Below are 16093 nucleotides of genomic sequence, written 5' to 3'. Positions count from 1 at the left end.
TGAATGGATGTATGAACAGATGGATTAATGGATTTGTATGAGTGGATGCATGAATTCAGATGGGTGGATGAACAAATGTATTGCAGTGGATTGGGTTGGTCAGTTGACGTGTTTGGGTGGAAAAGAGGAGATAGATTTTCTAGACTGGACGAGAATAGAAGACGTGGGTTGATGGATGGGAATTGGATGGAATGCATGTTGGTATAATTTGGTGGATGGATTTGGATTGGAATGGTGGATAGATAATATGTAATTAAATTGATAGGATTTCAGAATTGATGGAACGGAATGGAATGTGGTCGGGGATGACCTTCCCAAAGAAGTGGTTATGATTTTTTCGGTCCGCAGACTTTAAACTGATGCTGAGTAGATATTTGCTTTCGATTGCTGTAGATGTGTCACTGGCATTGTTCTGGAACTTCGACAATGCGAAGTAAAACTTTATTTTTCTTGAAGAATGTGCAGCCCAGTTGCAGATGATCCTGAATGAGATACAACCGCGAGACACAAACGATTACTTCACCCAGGCCAGGATTCTGCAGGAACATCATGGATCAAATTCTAACAAACCGGGAGAAGGCAATGAGCCGCTCGAGAACGTGTGCACAGACATGGCAGGTAATTTGAACAAGCTGATTTTATGCACTGAGGCCCAGTTGGCTGCCAAATCATTTAATAAATGTCTCTCGGCATAGGACAATAATATTAAAGTACCATTGGCGCTTTCCTCAGTGTCGGTTAAATGTGTTTTCCATCCCGCTGAACAAACTGCATAATCTCTTTCCAGGATGTCGTGATTCATCTTTAGCCACGTGGTGGCGCTGTTTCACTACTATTCTAATGTCTCTTTCAACAAACAGGTTTGGAGCGTGTGGGCATTAAAAATTGGGGTTCTGCTAATTTAACATTTCTTTCCCATGTTCACTGGCATGCCAAATCATTACCCCCATCCCCCCTTACAGGTGGAGTCTGTACTGAAATCTCATCTGCAATCGTCACTACCTTGACCCCTTGTCACTACCTTGACCCCTCTCTCCAGGTCTGGTAAGGGCAGCTGAGCTCAACAACAGTCAATTACGAATCAGCAGCAGGTTATTCTTCGTATTACACCAATGGTGTGGATCAACTTCTGGCTCGATCAAGGACACATCCATTCTCCCAGCTACATAGTTAGGTAAACATTTGCCTCCTCGACAGCACATCCATAACACATTGTATTCATGCTTCAAATTAAAGCTGCTTCTGCACATTAGAAGCCTCTTGATCCCGTCGTTCACACACTATGACTACAGGCCAGGCGGTATAGTTGCTAAGCCTTTGCAGCCTTAATATGATATCCATATTCTCGAGATAATATTTACATGAGATATTGATTTAAAACTTATTACACTCCCATATACATAGAATGACGTCAGAGCTACTTAATTGGCAAAGATGGCTGAAAACAGAGCAGCTATGCAAAAATCAAGTATCTGACAGCCCAAGCAGAACAAAACAAACAGCAGTGCCCTTTGGCACACACACCCATGCACATAATACCCCCTGCAAAGTCATAGACCAGATAGTTGGCCGCCATTCAACATAATTTGGACTGGGCTCTTCTGACCAGATAGAGCACTAGCAAGTATGACTCACTTCTCAACATTTCAGACACACTCCAATACAGTTTACAGTTTCATCAAAGCACTTCGGATGTTATGAACAATTACCCAGAACCGGGTTAAACACCCAGAAACAGGATGCGTTACAGCACCCTACAAATGTTACTAAGCACTGTAGCAAGGATGCTTTGGGGCACAAGGCCAGCATGTGAAATGAGCCCCATTAACTTCCTGTTTGGTAGTTAAAACATTTCTGATTGGGGTGCACAGGGCCCCAAAGCCACTGCGCCTTCTGCACCACCTGTTAGTAGGCACTAAGCAATGCACATAACTTAGCTGCTCTACACCCCCCGTTTCCCATCTTCTTACACCATTAATACTCATTCCCTGAGCGACATCGCCTTGGTTTCCAGCACTTCTGCTTCTCATTCCTTCAGTGACATCACTTTTGCTTCCATCATCTTTCCCTCTCGTTCTCTGACTCCTGTCACTAAAGCGTCCGTCACGTCTCCTCTGCCATTCTCCTACATCCATCGCTTAGGTGCACAGATCAAGCTCCCCTTTAATGTCTCTTCGCTTCCTCTTCCCTATATCTTTCCCTGTTTTCTTGTCAGCTGACTCCAGTCCGTTTCCACCGCTCTCCCGTTTTATTTCATCAGTGTCGCCTCTTCCCCCGCGCTCTGCTGTCTCCTTCCCATCGCATCTCTTCACTCATCCGGCGCAGCCCTGGCCCTCCCCGCCTCACCCTCGTCCTCGCCATGCATTCAGCAGCTCCAGCCCCCCCCCCTCTCTTGTGTGACTCCTGCTCTCTCAGGACCCCTCTCTAGTGCTCCCCGTCTCAAACTCAGATTATTTTACTGTTCCCTTACCCCCCGAGTCATTGTGGCCTTTACTTCTTTCTCTTTCCATTTCCTATCGTCTGAGAAGTCTTTTCTGTTGGTATTTTTCTCTAGTTGTCTCCGTTCTTTGTTTATTGCACATCTTGCATTTCTTTGCCCCTCTCTTTCACCCTCGCTGTTATAGTGTCAGCCTATGTACCTCTGCCTTTGTTACTTTTTTCTACTAGTTCTTCCCGTCCCGATCTCCCTCCATCTCATAGTTTTCTATCATTATTTGTATTTCCCTCACTGTTTCCCTTGTATCTCTTCTGCATTCTATCTTAACTTTCTTTTTCACCCCCTTTAATCATTTCTCAGTCGCTGCATAGCCCCCCCCCCCCTCCCCTTGCGTTGCATCCACCCTCCTTTCTTTTCTTCCCTGTCACCGTGTTGGTTTATTTGCTACTACTCGTCCATCAGGTCGGGTGACGTTAACGGAGGCCACAGATCTCACTTCGACATTTGCAACAGGTTGCAGTAATAAGGAGAGAAATGCAAAGATTTCTCAGGACACACAGCAGCGTCCTAACTCGCAACAGGTATAGCTTAGTTAACTGAATGTCAGGATTCATACTCACAGGGAACAGGTACCGTGGAAGGAGGGCTGCAGGTCTAGTATAAAACACGCTTATAATGCAAAAGTCTTATCCAAAATAGTGAGCTAGCTCTGTCACAGCGCAGAGACGCAGAGCTTCGCATCCCCAGCATGCTGACTCCTCCCACATTCCCCAACAGTTCTGTGGTTTCCTGACATAAGCAGTGGAAGGAAGATGAACGTGACAGACACCACACCCTCAAAGTGTTATTAGCCGGCGATAGACCTGGAGAAAGATGCAGCCGAGGAGCTCCTGCATGTGGAGTGGGTCACTTAACTCTGGCTGTGCTGCGCCAGGCACGAAAGGGAGGCGCTGTACAGGTGCGAGAGGGCCCCAGAGGCTTGCTGTCACCCAGGCGCAAGAAATGGTTGCAAGTTGGCGTTCACTAAACGCGCTATATGTCAGCAAAATGTGTGTGAATTCACAAGCCAGCGCAGGCAGCAGTGGGAGCTCCCCTCCCCATGGGCAGGAGCAGGGTTGTACCAATGTTACACCAGGTGCGGTGACATCGGGCCCACAAATCTGAGGGACCCCCATTATTGCTGCATGTTCCTACTCCACCAGCAGTCGGGCCAGTTGTGTGGCTTCCACTAAGGCGCGTGGCACCCTTGCTACGCCCGTGTGTCTATCACAGAGAACTGAAACGAGACTTGGGCGGCACAGTGAACGCCCACCTGACTCAAAAAGAGAAAGTCACGAGTAGCAGCTGTGTTCGCGCCTCTGACTGGATTTGTACAGCATGCAAAGGAGCAGAGCAGGCCTCTCGCCAAGCAAGGGTAGGATGGCACCGGCCGTGCCGTCCTGTTGCATAGAACCAGCTAGGGTGGTGGGAGGTGAAATGTGAGCCCGCATCACCAGAGGTGCGGCTGCTGTGTGACACCCTCTCGCAGGCTTATCAATGCACAGATAATGCTACGAGTGCCCAGATGTGCCCAGATGTGTAGCATTTTTGCTCAAAAAAGCTGGGATTGTCTCATGGTGTTGCTGCACATGATACAGTCCACTTAGCCATGTGCAGAGACATACCACAGGCCCCTGGGGCGCATGAGGGATCTTAACGTTTCAGGGGGACTCCAACCCTCCAGGGGGGCCCCATGGAGTCCAAGGTCAATGAATATATATGAAATGTTTGAAACTCATGGGCCTTTCTTCGCATTGTGCAGAGGGGACCAGCATTTTGCATTACACCACTGTTGATATGTATGTTCGTGCAACTCTCTGAAAACACTCAAGGCACTGATCCTTAAATGTGGTCATTCACCTGCTGTCCCTGCGCACAGTTAGTGTCAAACCTGAACCAGATGCAGCTCGGCTGCCAGCAAATCAGAACTCGGCAGAGGGCTTTGAGGGATTTAAAATACACCCACGCCCCTGCTCTACATCTCTCCGTCATAGCGAAACCCGCGCGACACGTGTGTGCTGGGGCTCTCCTAACTAGTAACATTCCTTCAGTAGTGTTGTATGTTTGTTACAGTGCGCGGGATAACCGGTAACTGCAAGCATTCTGCAAAAAAGTGGGGCCCCTTCTGATTGGAGTAGCGGGTGGGGGGGGTGGGGGGCCTCCACCGTCCGCGTTACGCCTCTGCCTTTGTTGTAGGTAATGGGCACTTAACAGGAAAACACTATCTGCCCGTGTAAGGGTAATGTATTTAAAATGTATTTATTATTTATTTGGTGAGTAATATTACGTTAAGAATGACAATCTGAAAACGCAAGTCGCCAAGCAAGCAGTGCCAATGCTCCCGACCCGTTTTCAAATCACATTTATCTGTAGCTCTCTTATCAGGAGGACCCGGCCCAGCCCCCGATGGCGGCCGGTAATTTTATGAGGTACGGGGTCGAAACAGATAGACAGACACACTCACACACTCACGCACTCTCTCACTCTCTCTCACACACTCTCACACTCTCTCACACTCACACTCTCTCTCACACACACTCACACACTCTCTCTCTCACTCACTCACACACTCTCTCACTCACTCACACACACTCACACACTCTCTCACTCACACACACCCACCCACAACTCTCACTCACAAAATACACATACATGCATAGACGCCCGCACACACCAAACATACAAAAAACCCATAAAACGTACCTTCACTGCAGCTCTCCGGGAGGGAAGCCTGGGAGCTCCCAGGAGGGCTGGTACTACTGCCTTCTAGGTCAGCCAGCGAGGGAAGGCAGCAGTCCAGTCACAGAGTGGGGTGGGGTCAGTGTGACTGCTGACCTCACCGCACTCTGAAACGGGGTGTCACTGATTGGCTCTGTTCACCCTGACAGCCTCTCTTGACGTCAGGAAAAAGGTGGGGACGTGGCTCCTCCGCCCATGTGGACGGGGCTCTGCTGCCAGCTCCAGAGACCCTCTTTTTCCAGATGTCACAGGTTCTGAAGCCAAAAGCAAAGTCCTCACCTCTGGGTCTGTCCAGCTTCTCAGGTCTGGAAAAGTGTTGATCAATTTATAGTTTGCTAATCAACTGCTGCTGTTAAGGTGAAACTATCCTAGCAACGGTAGACATTGGTGATGCAGGGCTATAGCCCAGTCTAGGGCCTCCAAGCCTAAGCCGGGGTAGTGTGCAGTGAGAAGTGGGGCCTGCAGGCGGACTGGGGCCTGTTGCCTCCCAGGCAACCCCCAGCAGTTTCAGAGCAGCTTAATAAGGACCCAGACCTGAAAAGAAAAATAGCAGCAGCAGGGCTTCCACTTGGAAGATCTTCGCAGAACCACAGAAGCCCATTGTCCTCACCTCCTCAGGGTTCCTGGCAAGCCCGCTCAGCCACACCTTGAGAGGTAAGGGAAGCGCCGTCCTGTGGACTTTGCGGTGTGCGGAGAGTGCAACCCTCCTCATCGAACTATCACTGGAAACCTTACTTCGAGAACCAAATGTGGTTATCAGGTGTGACAGAGTTTCTTGTGGTAATAGTGCATGTTATATGCAACACACGCCTAGCAGAACTAAACACATTTACACCTCATTTTAGAGGATTAGGCCATTTCTAGGCCTAGGGCTATAAATATGGACCATTTGAATGGTCATGCTATTCAATTGTATGTTTGATAACTATGCTTCTAGTTAAGAAACCCTACATTTGCTTTTACTGTTTCTGTTCAAAATAACACAACAGAGAAAAAAAAAATCACCTCCCTGGCTCAAGCTTAGTAACAATGGCTTCAAATGAAGATTGACTTGCAGAGACCCATCTTGGAAGCAAGAAGGCTTTAGTAGCGTTAGCTTTCCTACACCTCGGCAAAAGGGCATTGTTTGCACCTATTTAGCAGCAAAGTGGGCGCTGATCGCCAGTGACGTCCTTAGGGATAAAGGTACCAGTCCAGGAGTGGCATTAGAAATGTGGACCTGTTTTTTTCTTTTTTGGGGGCGGTGGGGATGGCGGGGAGGGGGAAGTTGCTGAGGGTCTGAATTGCGACTCCTCGCCCAAAGATGGCATGATGTATGTGAGCAAACTAAATCTATCGCCTTAATTTAACTTTATCAAATTAAGATAGTCATATAAGTTAGGTGGTTGACAGTAGCTCGACAGTTTGGGCGATGGAAGTGATTAAATATGATTGGGGCTTACCGAACATTCACAGTCATTTTCACATTATCTGCTGCGTTGTTGATGGTGACGCTGCTCATTGTGATACACGTGATAACTAGACAAATACTGCAAGATAAATAATCATACGATAGTAAAACACCAGTCGTTGTTGGTGCATACAAGGACACGGCTTCATTTATCACTATCTGCGGATAACATAATCTCTGACAGAATCGTCTGGCTCCCACCACTCTCCGTCCACTAGAGCACAACTCATCAGAGAAGGCCTAGGGGTTCACCTGCCAGTTCTTTTCTCCCAGGAGGTGCGTTTCTCCTTATGGTCAAAGGGAATCTCCCAGGTGTGACCGCACGTATGTTGGCGTGAACACTAAGAGGTCTAATGCATTGCTTCTTTTTCACGAACTTCGCAGCTCTGCAGTAAAACTAGACACACCTGATGCCCACCCCTGCCTCAAAGGTACCCTTGAGCTAGCGACTGAAGCAGAGAGGCACTGACAGGAAACAATGTAAGCTCACTCATCATGTCTCTCCATCTCTACAATGTCAATATACTGGGGAGGCACAAATCCGCACTGTGCTTCCCTCCTTGTCCTGTAGCACCCACAGATCAGGCGACAGGCAGAAACAATTCTTTCTGTGTAGTGCAAGCAAGTAAATCCATGCAGCCAGGAACACCCATGTCCTTCCGCTTGCCCTTATTAACAAATCCATTGGCTGCTTCTCATCAGAATCGAGGCAGACATCGGGTCCTATCAGGAGCGGGCTTGCTATGTGGCCTCCAGTTGACCTCCTATGTGTGTGTGTGCCCAAGGCGAGGCCCCGTTGTGGGTGTGTCGTGAAAAACACCTCCTAGTCCACCTCAATCTGTATTTACCGGTCTAGCTTGATACCGCTGACCATTGTATTGCCTCAAACCCGATACTGGCTGCCACAACGATGGCCAGGCGAGATGTCCACAAAATTATGAGCACCTGACCAACTGGTACCACCCAAGGCTCTGTTGTGGCACAGTACAGCACTGCGAATAGGTGGCAAATCCATATACTGGGCGCCCTGGCATAAGAAAGGCCTGAAAAGAGTGGACCAACTCTTCTGCAATGGGTGCCTCAAAAATATCCCCAACACTGCAACTGGATGGCATCCGGAATGTGGATAACTGGTAGTTTCGCCAGTGGACCAACTGCCTGTGCACCATGTTCGAACCCCTGTGAGCGGATCCTTTCACCTCTCCAGTACTCCAGATGCAGGGGCAGTTTCAGAGGGCGGTGTCTGGATTGTATGACGTTATAATAAAGCCCGTGCACTCAACTAATGTGGCAGACGCTTATTGGCAGAACTATTTATTCCCCGGAGCACTGGGCAACGCTCCTCTTCGATCATGACAAGGTCTTTGAAACTCCAGATTAAAGTTTCTTTACTTTAAGCTATTGAATGACTGGTTCTGGTCCCCCTGCAGACTAAAAAGGGCCAGGGTTTTGGCCGATGATGTCTGCTGGAAGGGTAATGTAGTGTTGCTACTGATATCAACATATGTCTTATCTTCTGTACCTGCAGAGCCGTGGAGTGCAACAGGGAGAGGTGTGTGGGCATCCTTGCACATCTATACCTCGCAATACCTCCCACACCCCACTTAGCCATTTTTCATGATATACCCGAAATCCTAGATCTGTCTACCCTCACTGCCCTCCCTCACACAACTGCTGATTGGCAACATTGCTAGAGCTAAAAAAAAAAAATCTGAAATATGCATCCTGTGTAACTGATGCCAGCCCTCCGTCCCAGCATGCACAGGAGTAGCTGACAGCTCCACAGAGTGGCTGCCATGAGGAAACCATGGACCAATGAAATGACAAACTCGATGTCTTCACTCTGGCTGGGGAGCCTGCCTAAATTAAGTAGACAACTTTCCTAGCATCCCAGTCTCCCTGACAACTCCCAGCCCCTTGAAACAGTGGTAGATTGCGGTACCCACTACAGTGAGCCTCTGGTGGACACTCTTGCTGACTGGACATCTGCTGGGCACACACAGCTGGGGTGGCCCAGGGCCGTGTGTGCTAGGACTAGCTCTGTACCCCACCTCTTCCACTGTCACTTGTGCTTTTCCTCCACTTCTTCCTTCCTCCCCGGATGATTATCTCCATGAAACGCAATGGCCTTCTCGTGATGTACTCATCGGTTTGCGCTTTATGCATCTCTGTGTTGTACAGTAACTATGATCTTCACAGTAGACCAATTGCTGCTGTACAGTTGTACGGAAACCTACCTGCTTATTTACATACCTGCTTACTCACCTGTGTCCACAACCCAGCTCTTTCAATAAATGTAGCAAAAAATGAAAACAAATCTATTGGATGACATAGGTTTTTACGGGACGCAGCCGGAAATGAGGTGATAGGTTGTGGATCCCAGTGTCAAACATGTCAGAAGCTCTTCGTGGGCCATCACATATCTGGGTTTTAGGGTTCTCCTTGCATGAAAGAATTGGGCTCAAAACTGTAGTTATGATTCTCAGAGCAATAAATGGCGAGACCCATTAATCTGCACCATGCAGCAATCATTCAGACAACCAACCGCATCTTGATTCCAGACGTCGGCATATGAAAGCTCTGCCCTCCGTGCAGATAACCCAACCAATATATTCTCCTACAACACGCCATCCAACCGTGTGATTTCTGTCTACCCTCAAAAATCAATGTTAGCAATTTGTCATCTCTCGGAATTTCCCAAACAGAAACCTTACATCCACCCCCTTCTTAGGGTCGAGCCTGCGAGTGCATGCGCCAGCACATGCGTCTCACTTGCGAGACTGATTTGTTACATAAAGGGCTTGGAAGCACGTCTGTCGCTCATCATTTGTTGGTTTGCGTGGCACTCTTCCTAATAGCCTCGTAATTCGTCAAGGCATGCCTGGCATCATTTCCGTTTCTCTGTGTGGAGCAGGGATCAAGCACTAATTGATTCAACTTAATTAGTGCCCATCCGCTGTTCCCGACGTGATTGAGATATTATTTGTTCTTTTTAACTTTGAGTACTCTGCAAACAGAATGCATCTGACTGTCAGGAGAAACAAAATAGCAAAGTTTTATTTTTTAAAGCTAACGTTTTCATTTTGGCAAGTCATCTTTTCTCAGTTTCCATGCATGTTTTCTTTTGTTTTTACTCGTGCTGTCGTCAAAAGAAGACAATTTACTTTTTCTAAATATGCGAAACCTATTGCATTGCAAATGCTTGTTTTTAATGGTTGCGACCACCGGAACGTGCTGCCTTCATCTGTCTTCCAAGTTATTTGTGTACATCGTTATTATGCAAGTTTACACTACTATGCATGTCTTGATGTGGTTTTGATTATTTTGCATTTTATTTTACGATAGGGTCCACGAATGTTAACATGTTTATGTGTTGTTTACCATTTATTAATTTGCTTCTGGCAAGAGAATTGGGAACATTCCTGTTTTTTGTTTCTGGTTCTTCTGGTGTTTATGTACCACATTTCCGTTCTCATCAGCGAGATTCCATGCAAACATTTGTCTGCATTTTCCCTCCTGAGCAACATTTGTGTAGTGTTAATCTCAAAATTGTGTGTGTGCCTCCTTGAGGTCATACATCCGTCCATAAAGACATATCCGCCACCATTTTCACAGCTCCTTGTAAAGGGCAGCTGCCCCTTATAAATCTTATATCTGCTTCTTGAATTTATGGATTTAAATGCTCTGCAAGATCAGCATTGGCCCAGTGCCTTGCTAAAAGCTACCGTGCAAGTGCAGCAGGAGCTTGCTTAAGCCCCTTATTGCCAGTGGGAGGCTCAGAGTTTAAGCCAACAAGTCACCTGGGACCACAAAAGCTATCACTGGAGAGGGGAGGAAGGTGACTCGAAGCACTTATGGCAGTGCAGGAATGTTGATAGGTCATTTATTGGGGCACAGGATTCACACATGGAGACTTAAACACATTATGTATCTGAAAGGTGGTAGATGTACATAATATTGTTAGGGGACATAGGCCTCAGGTTTAGAGATCTTGTGCTTAGGATACTGTTAGAGGTATATATGATCAGCAGACTTGTGAAAGGGCATTTCAGCCATGATTCGAAAACATTCAGCAGCTCCAGATGTAGACTGAAGAGCGCAGGCAAGGAGGAGGATCTGTGGCACTAAGGAAAGCCAGAGGTGTAGAGGATTGCCTTTGGCTGAAGGGTGACTTGTCATTTAAAAAGGATGCGAACCAGATGTTTGTAGTTAAAGTAAGCAGTAGGGGCTTAAAAGCTTCTTAAGTGTCAAGAATTGCCAGTGGCTGTTGCCAGCACTGTCCCCAGTATACAAAGCATCATTGACTATCAGAAGAAATGGCACTTTTGTCCCCCATCCATACCTTAATGCCCACTATGAGAGCAGATGCAATTGTTGGTCCTGGTGCGATTTGGGAACGGTATGGCTGCCCCCTTTTTAACACTTGCTGATTAAAGGTAGCTGACTGTTGGATCTCATGTTTGCACAGTATGTTGGATCAAGTTAGACTTGTTTGTAGCAGAGATATGGTTTGACCAATTTCCACCTAGAATGGGAAAATAATGTTTTTTTTTAAATTGAGTGCAAGTAGATTTTTCCATGAATGTGATTGATTTTGAGGCACTGAGTTTTTGTGATGATTTGAGTGTGGAAGTTTTGGAAATAAATTAATGGTGGAACTTATTAGCAAGGGGTTTGGCTTTTGGGAGGTGTGTGTTGGCCAGTATGTTCAGACATTAATTTGTTATATATTTATTTTGCTATGTGCATTTTGAGAATGTACCTTTCACATCATATTTTGTTTACCATCTCCATCATACCTTCCTGCCCACCTGTTCTGCACAAAGAGCTCTCAAGATCAAGTCTTTGTAAAATCTTTAAACAACAATGGTTCCCTTGGGAGACGTGTTGTCTGCCTAAGCTTCTGTGACAAACAGACCACTAGTACATTTCATTATATTCAAACACAGTATTTAATTTCTGCATGAATATCTCCAAGTTGCAATAAACGATGTAGTTGGTGCTCCAAACAAACTGTGCTGTGAAAGTGATGACAAAATTGCGCTAGCCTTCCTTAAATAGGAACAGCTTTCCAAAGACGCAGTTGGCAAAGTTTACTGCAACAGATGCAGAATTGAAGTTAAGCCATATACATTCTCATTCGAACCAGAGCCGAAGCGAACAGGCATCGAAAAAGTTACTTGAACATTCATCATCCCTGTGTAGCGAATTGGTTCATTTGTTGTTTCCCTCCAGAGGGTTTCCGCTGTATGGTTATCGGAAGGTTGTATTTGAGTTGTTGGATGGCTCCAAACGCTGACTAACACATTTGTTCACTAGAAAAATCTTTGTAGTGTTATACAACTAAACTTGAATCTTGAGTCTGTTATAGTAAACATTATACTTCTTTGTCAACAATGTGTTTGGCATATTGGCGTTTTTAGGGAACACTAGCACACTTTTGCACTTTTGTCACTCATCACTTTCATTGCGCTGTTTCTTTGGAGCACGTACTATAGGTTGCATCTTGGAGCTATGATTGCAGCAATTAAACAATATGTCTGAATATATTTAAATGTAGCAGTGGTCTTTGTGCCATAGGAGCTTACACGGAAAGCGCTTCTATCAAGGGAACCCCTATTTAAGGTATAAATACCCAGGTTCCTAGGGATATCCGGTTGCCCCATAATTATATTTGTCGATTTCTAAAGCCTTTGGCACATATTAAGCTTGTGGCACATTCAAGAAGAGAGGAAGCTCAGCCACAGTGTCTCAAACAGTAGAATAAAGACAGCTTGTGATCCTTGTAACTTGCAGAGGCCTAGCTTGTCCTACTAGCTGCTGCCCCACTCTGAAGTATGAACAAAAGCGCACAGGAAATTAGATTGCAGCGTTTTCCAAAGAGATGCATTGATTTTGCTTCTGAGTATTGTTGTGGCAAGCAACTATCTTTGTTGGATTTTGAAAAATAAGAATTCTGAGGTTAGTTTTTGCAGCACAGCATACCTCTCTAGCATGGACTCACTTTGCCCCACTCATTTTGCAGGAGAAGAGGCTTGTTGCGTGACCGCTCAGATGGTTCTGGTGTGTTGCTGGAGAAGCATGAAGGAGATTTCCTTGCTTCTGGGAATGCTGTGTCAGCGCCTACCTCTGCAGTCGGGATCTCACGAAGGATTAATTACAGTAGAACAGGTACAAGAACTACTATTTTTAAAGGCCTTTAACATTTCTTCATTCACCGCTGGTACAAAGGCACGCTTGTGCGTCCGCCGAGCCTCACTGTAAGCAGGGGCAGTGTGAACTTAAGGTGCAGCGCTCTCTGTTTTTATTGGGGCACAAAGCCCCCTCGTTTTTGGAAACCATGTATATTTTGATTGATTGCAGAGATCGTGTTCTATCCTAAAAGAATGATAAAAAAAAGTTAGCCCTCATGTACAGTTTCTGCTCCCTCTTTTATTAAGAGACTGTTCAAGTTAAAACACCATCTGGGAACACTCAGAAGGCTTGAGTGCAGTGTTTACAAGAAATTAGCTTACCACAAGCATTTCATTTGGAAATATCTCAGATTTATTATGTTTCTGGTTTCATTTGATGGCCCTTCCTTGCCATATGGTTTCCACAAACATGGTTTGCAGGGTGGTGGGGGAGTGGAAGCGAAATATTGATGTGCTTTTTCTTTCGACTGCTTCTCTCTAGCACCCTTTCCCCCACACACACGGTTTTGAAGATATTCCATTCCAGTGCAAAGTGAGTTAAAGCGCCTGCGGTTGGATATGTAGGTCCAGGATCCCGTGGACCTGCCATAACACTAATGCTAATATTTGCATTCTCACATTGTCCCAGATCATGTCTTCATCTGGCCAGCAGCTGTGCCCCTGCTACTCTGGGCTTCCCAGGTCTAGTGGAGGTGGGTGGGGGAGATGGCAGGATTTCTCATCATTTCACCCACTCATATCTTCCAGGCAATCCATACAGGACTGGATAAGTGGCAGTGAGCTTTGTTAACTGCCCGTGTCACTGGACCTGCAAGCCGCTTTAATAGATGCTTAAAATAAACTATTCTTAACCTACCTGGAGTGGTGCATCTGTTTAACGCTGTCTCTGTAGAGCATCCTATAGTGACACTCAAACAACCAACTGGCATCTGTATGAAAAATGTGCATTAAAATGTGCATATGAACTCTGCACACATTCTTCAAGTCAACGGTAAGCTAATATGGCGAGAGTCAGAGATGTTCACCCCATGTGACCCAAAACTTATGTTCAAAGTCTCGCTAAAAGAATGGACATTCCCAGAGCTTGTTATATGAAAACATCTGTGCTGATGTTTCAAGTGGCTTCCTGTAAGTGCTCATCAGGGTATCACTCAGACTGCTTTGTATCCATGAGAAAACATTTTAACATTGCAGTACAGTGATATGCTCAGTCACTTATGCAGTACAACACGCTTCTTTCTGTTTGTTTAATAATAGCGTTTTGCTGTCATTCATTCAATTCAGTAAGAACAGTTGACAATAATAGCAGCGAGGCTGTCATTCAGTTCCATAAAACGATAAAGGCAGGCTGCAGTCATTAGCTCAGGGTAGCTTGATTCACACACAATGATGTCAGCATACAGGTGCAGGTCTGGAGGAGAGACCGGAAAGGGGTATCACAGGATACAGGTGAGCAGGCCTGGAGCATAGCGTCTTTTGGTGCAGCAGGTGCAGTCACCGGGGCCCTAAAGCCTAAAGGGCCCACATAAATCTGAATATTGCTGTATTTTACAATTCAGACAGCAACCACATGGTCCATTTCCTTACTTGCACTAAGGCCCATCGCACACTGGCTTCGCCACCAGAGCAGGCATCAATATTTCATTCTCTCTGATTGGTGCCTCTAGGTTTTTGTTACCTCTAAAGAAGGGCGATTTCAGTGTTTCCCTATAACAACGTTGATCTCAGTGTCTCACTCACTGCGAGAAATAATTGTTTTTTTCTTTATGTGGATATTTACATGTGCCCGTCCTTGTTAGTGGAGATTTTAGTGTCCTTCTTTCTTAGAACGTGTATTAATTAGGCCTGGGGAGAGTTCATGGTTAGCCAGGCCCGACCCTGCCTAGCTCTTCGGAGATCGGGTGCATTCAGGAGAGGGCGTAGGCAGTGAAAGCTGCCGTTTGAGGCCTCTTGTGCACCGGCCTGTCCGGTGTGCACTGCACACAGGGCAAGCCGGTGCACAAGAAGGCCGAAACTGCAGCTTTCTTTAGCTGCCTATGGCCCTGAATTCAGGTCAGGGCCTGAGTCAGCAAAAGCTGCTGTTTCAGGCCTCTAGTGCACTGGCCTGCCCAGGCCTCTTGTGCACCTGCCTGCCCTGTTGCACTGCACAGGGAGCAGGCTGGTGCAAAAGAGGCTGAATTTAGACCATGGCCATAGGCTGCAAAAGCTGCAGTTTCAGGCCTCTTGTGTACCAGTGTGCACAGTGAGCAAAAAAACGAGGACTTAAATGGGTTCTCTCCCGTGGGGTCCTCGTTGCCAGGCAGCAGCCTGGCTGTCTGCCTCCGTCGACATCTGCGCACTGCAGTCCAGTTATGGGCCACAAAGCGCAAGCACAGACTGTCTGCGCTTGACGGTGCGACCTATGACTGGGCTGCAGTGCCCATGTGGTGAGCTCCCCTCCGCTGGCAGGGCTAGCGGAGTTTTGGGCAAACGTGGAGTGCCCAAAACTCCATTAGCTCTGCCAGCGAAGCAGAGCTTGCCTCCCACCCCTAGTGTTAATCCTCCTTACGCCGTTAGAGAGTATCTCACCTTCTCCATTCAACTGATGGAAAGCGCTGGCATGTTTCATCTTATTTAAGTATTACTAAGCTGTTTTCAATCTAGAGGGAAGTTTTCAGTTTCAAAACAGTAACATCAGCTATATACATCACCTAGAAACATTATGAAGTGCTACACAAAAAGCAGATATTGTTATTATGACCTCCCAATGATTACACCTTTTCTTTCCCTATGTTGGCTGATTTTAATGTCTCACGTCTAAATGAATAGTGTTACAAGTTGTTTCCATGTTACTGGGGCATTCTATTGGATAACTCTATCTGCTTGCATGACAGATCGCTGGGCCCTGAGACAGCCTAAGCAAAGCAGTAGCTGTCCGTGTATGCAGAATTGATGCAGGTTAGTAGGCTCATCAGCAAGTTTCACTCTGGTGTAGAGAAAAGAACAGAAGAGGTAGTTTGATTGACAGCGGCGGCTCCTCCGCTAAGGCGGAGGAGTGTCTCCCCGCTGCTTGCAGCAGAAAGAAAAACAAAATGATAATAACAATCGTTATTATCATTTATTTTTTGCTGAGCCAGGTTAGGACGGGGCGGGGCTAGAGGAAGAGTGGGTTGTGCACCATAAGTGGGCATGTGTGTTTGGCAGGCAGTACACACATGCGCACTTTGCATTTCTCCCCCCGACTGTATTGCACAG

At 46.5% G+C, this 16093-nt stretch overlaps 1 protein-coding gene across 4 annotated transcripts in view; it reads left to right on the top strand.

The window, feature by feature from the left end:
* The window catches only part of THADA (THADA armadillo repeat containing), a 1551972-nt gene that overhangs the window by 317423 nt on the left and 1218456 nt on the right, over positions 1 to 16093 (top strand). For all 4 annotated transcript variants that reach the window (XM_069233992.1, XM_069233989.1, XM_069233988.1 and 1 more), the window contains exons 21-22: positions 457 to 618; positions 12691 to 12836. In XM_069233992.1, the coding sequence (XP_069090093.1) occupies positions 457 to 618; positions 12691 to 12836 (308 nt within the window). The remainder of the gene's footprint in view (positions 1 to 456; positions 619 to 12690; positions 12837 to 16093) is intronic.

The sequence above is a fragment of the Pleurodeles waltl genome, chromosome 5 (genome assembly GCF_031143425.1).
Source record: "Pleurodeles waltl isolate 20211129_DDA chromosome 5, aPleWal1.hap1.20221129, whole genome shotgun sequence".
NCBI classification, from domain to species: Eukaryota; Metazoa; Chordata; class Amphibia; order Caudata; family Salamandridae; genus Pleurodeles; species Pleurodeles waltl.
The sequence above is the reverse complement of the archived record's forward strand: the minus strand, read 5'-3'. Positions and strand labels throughout refer to the sequence as shown.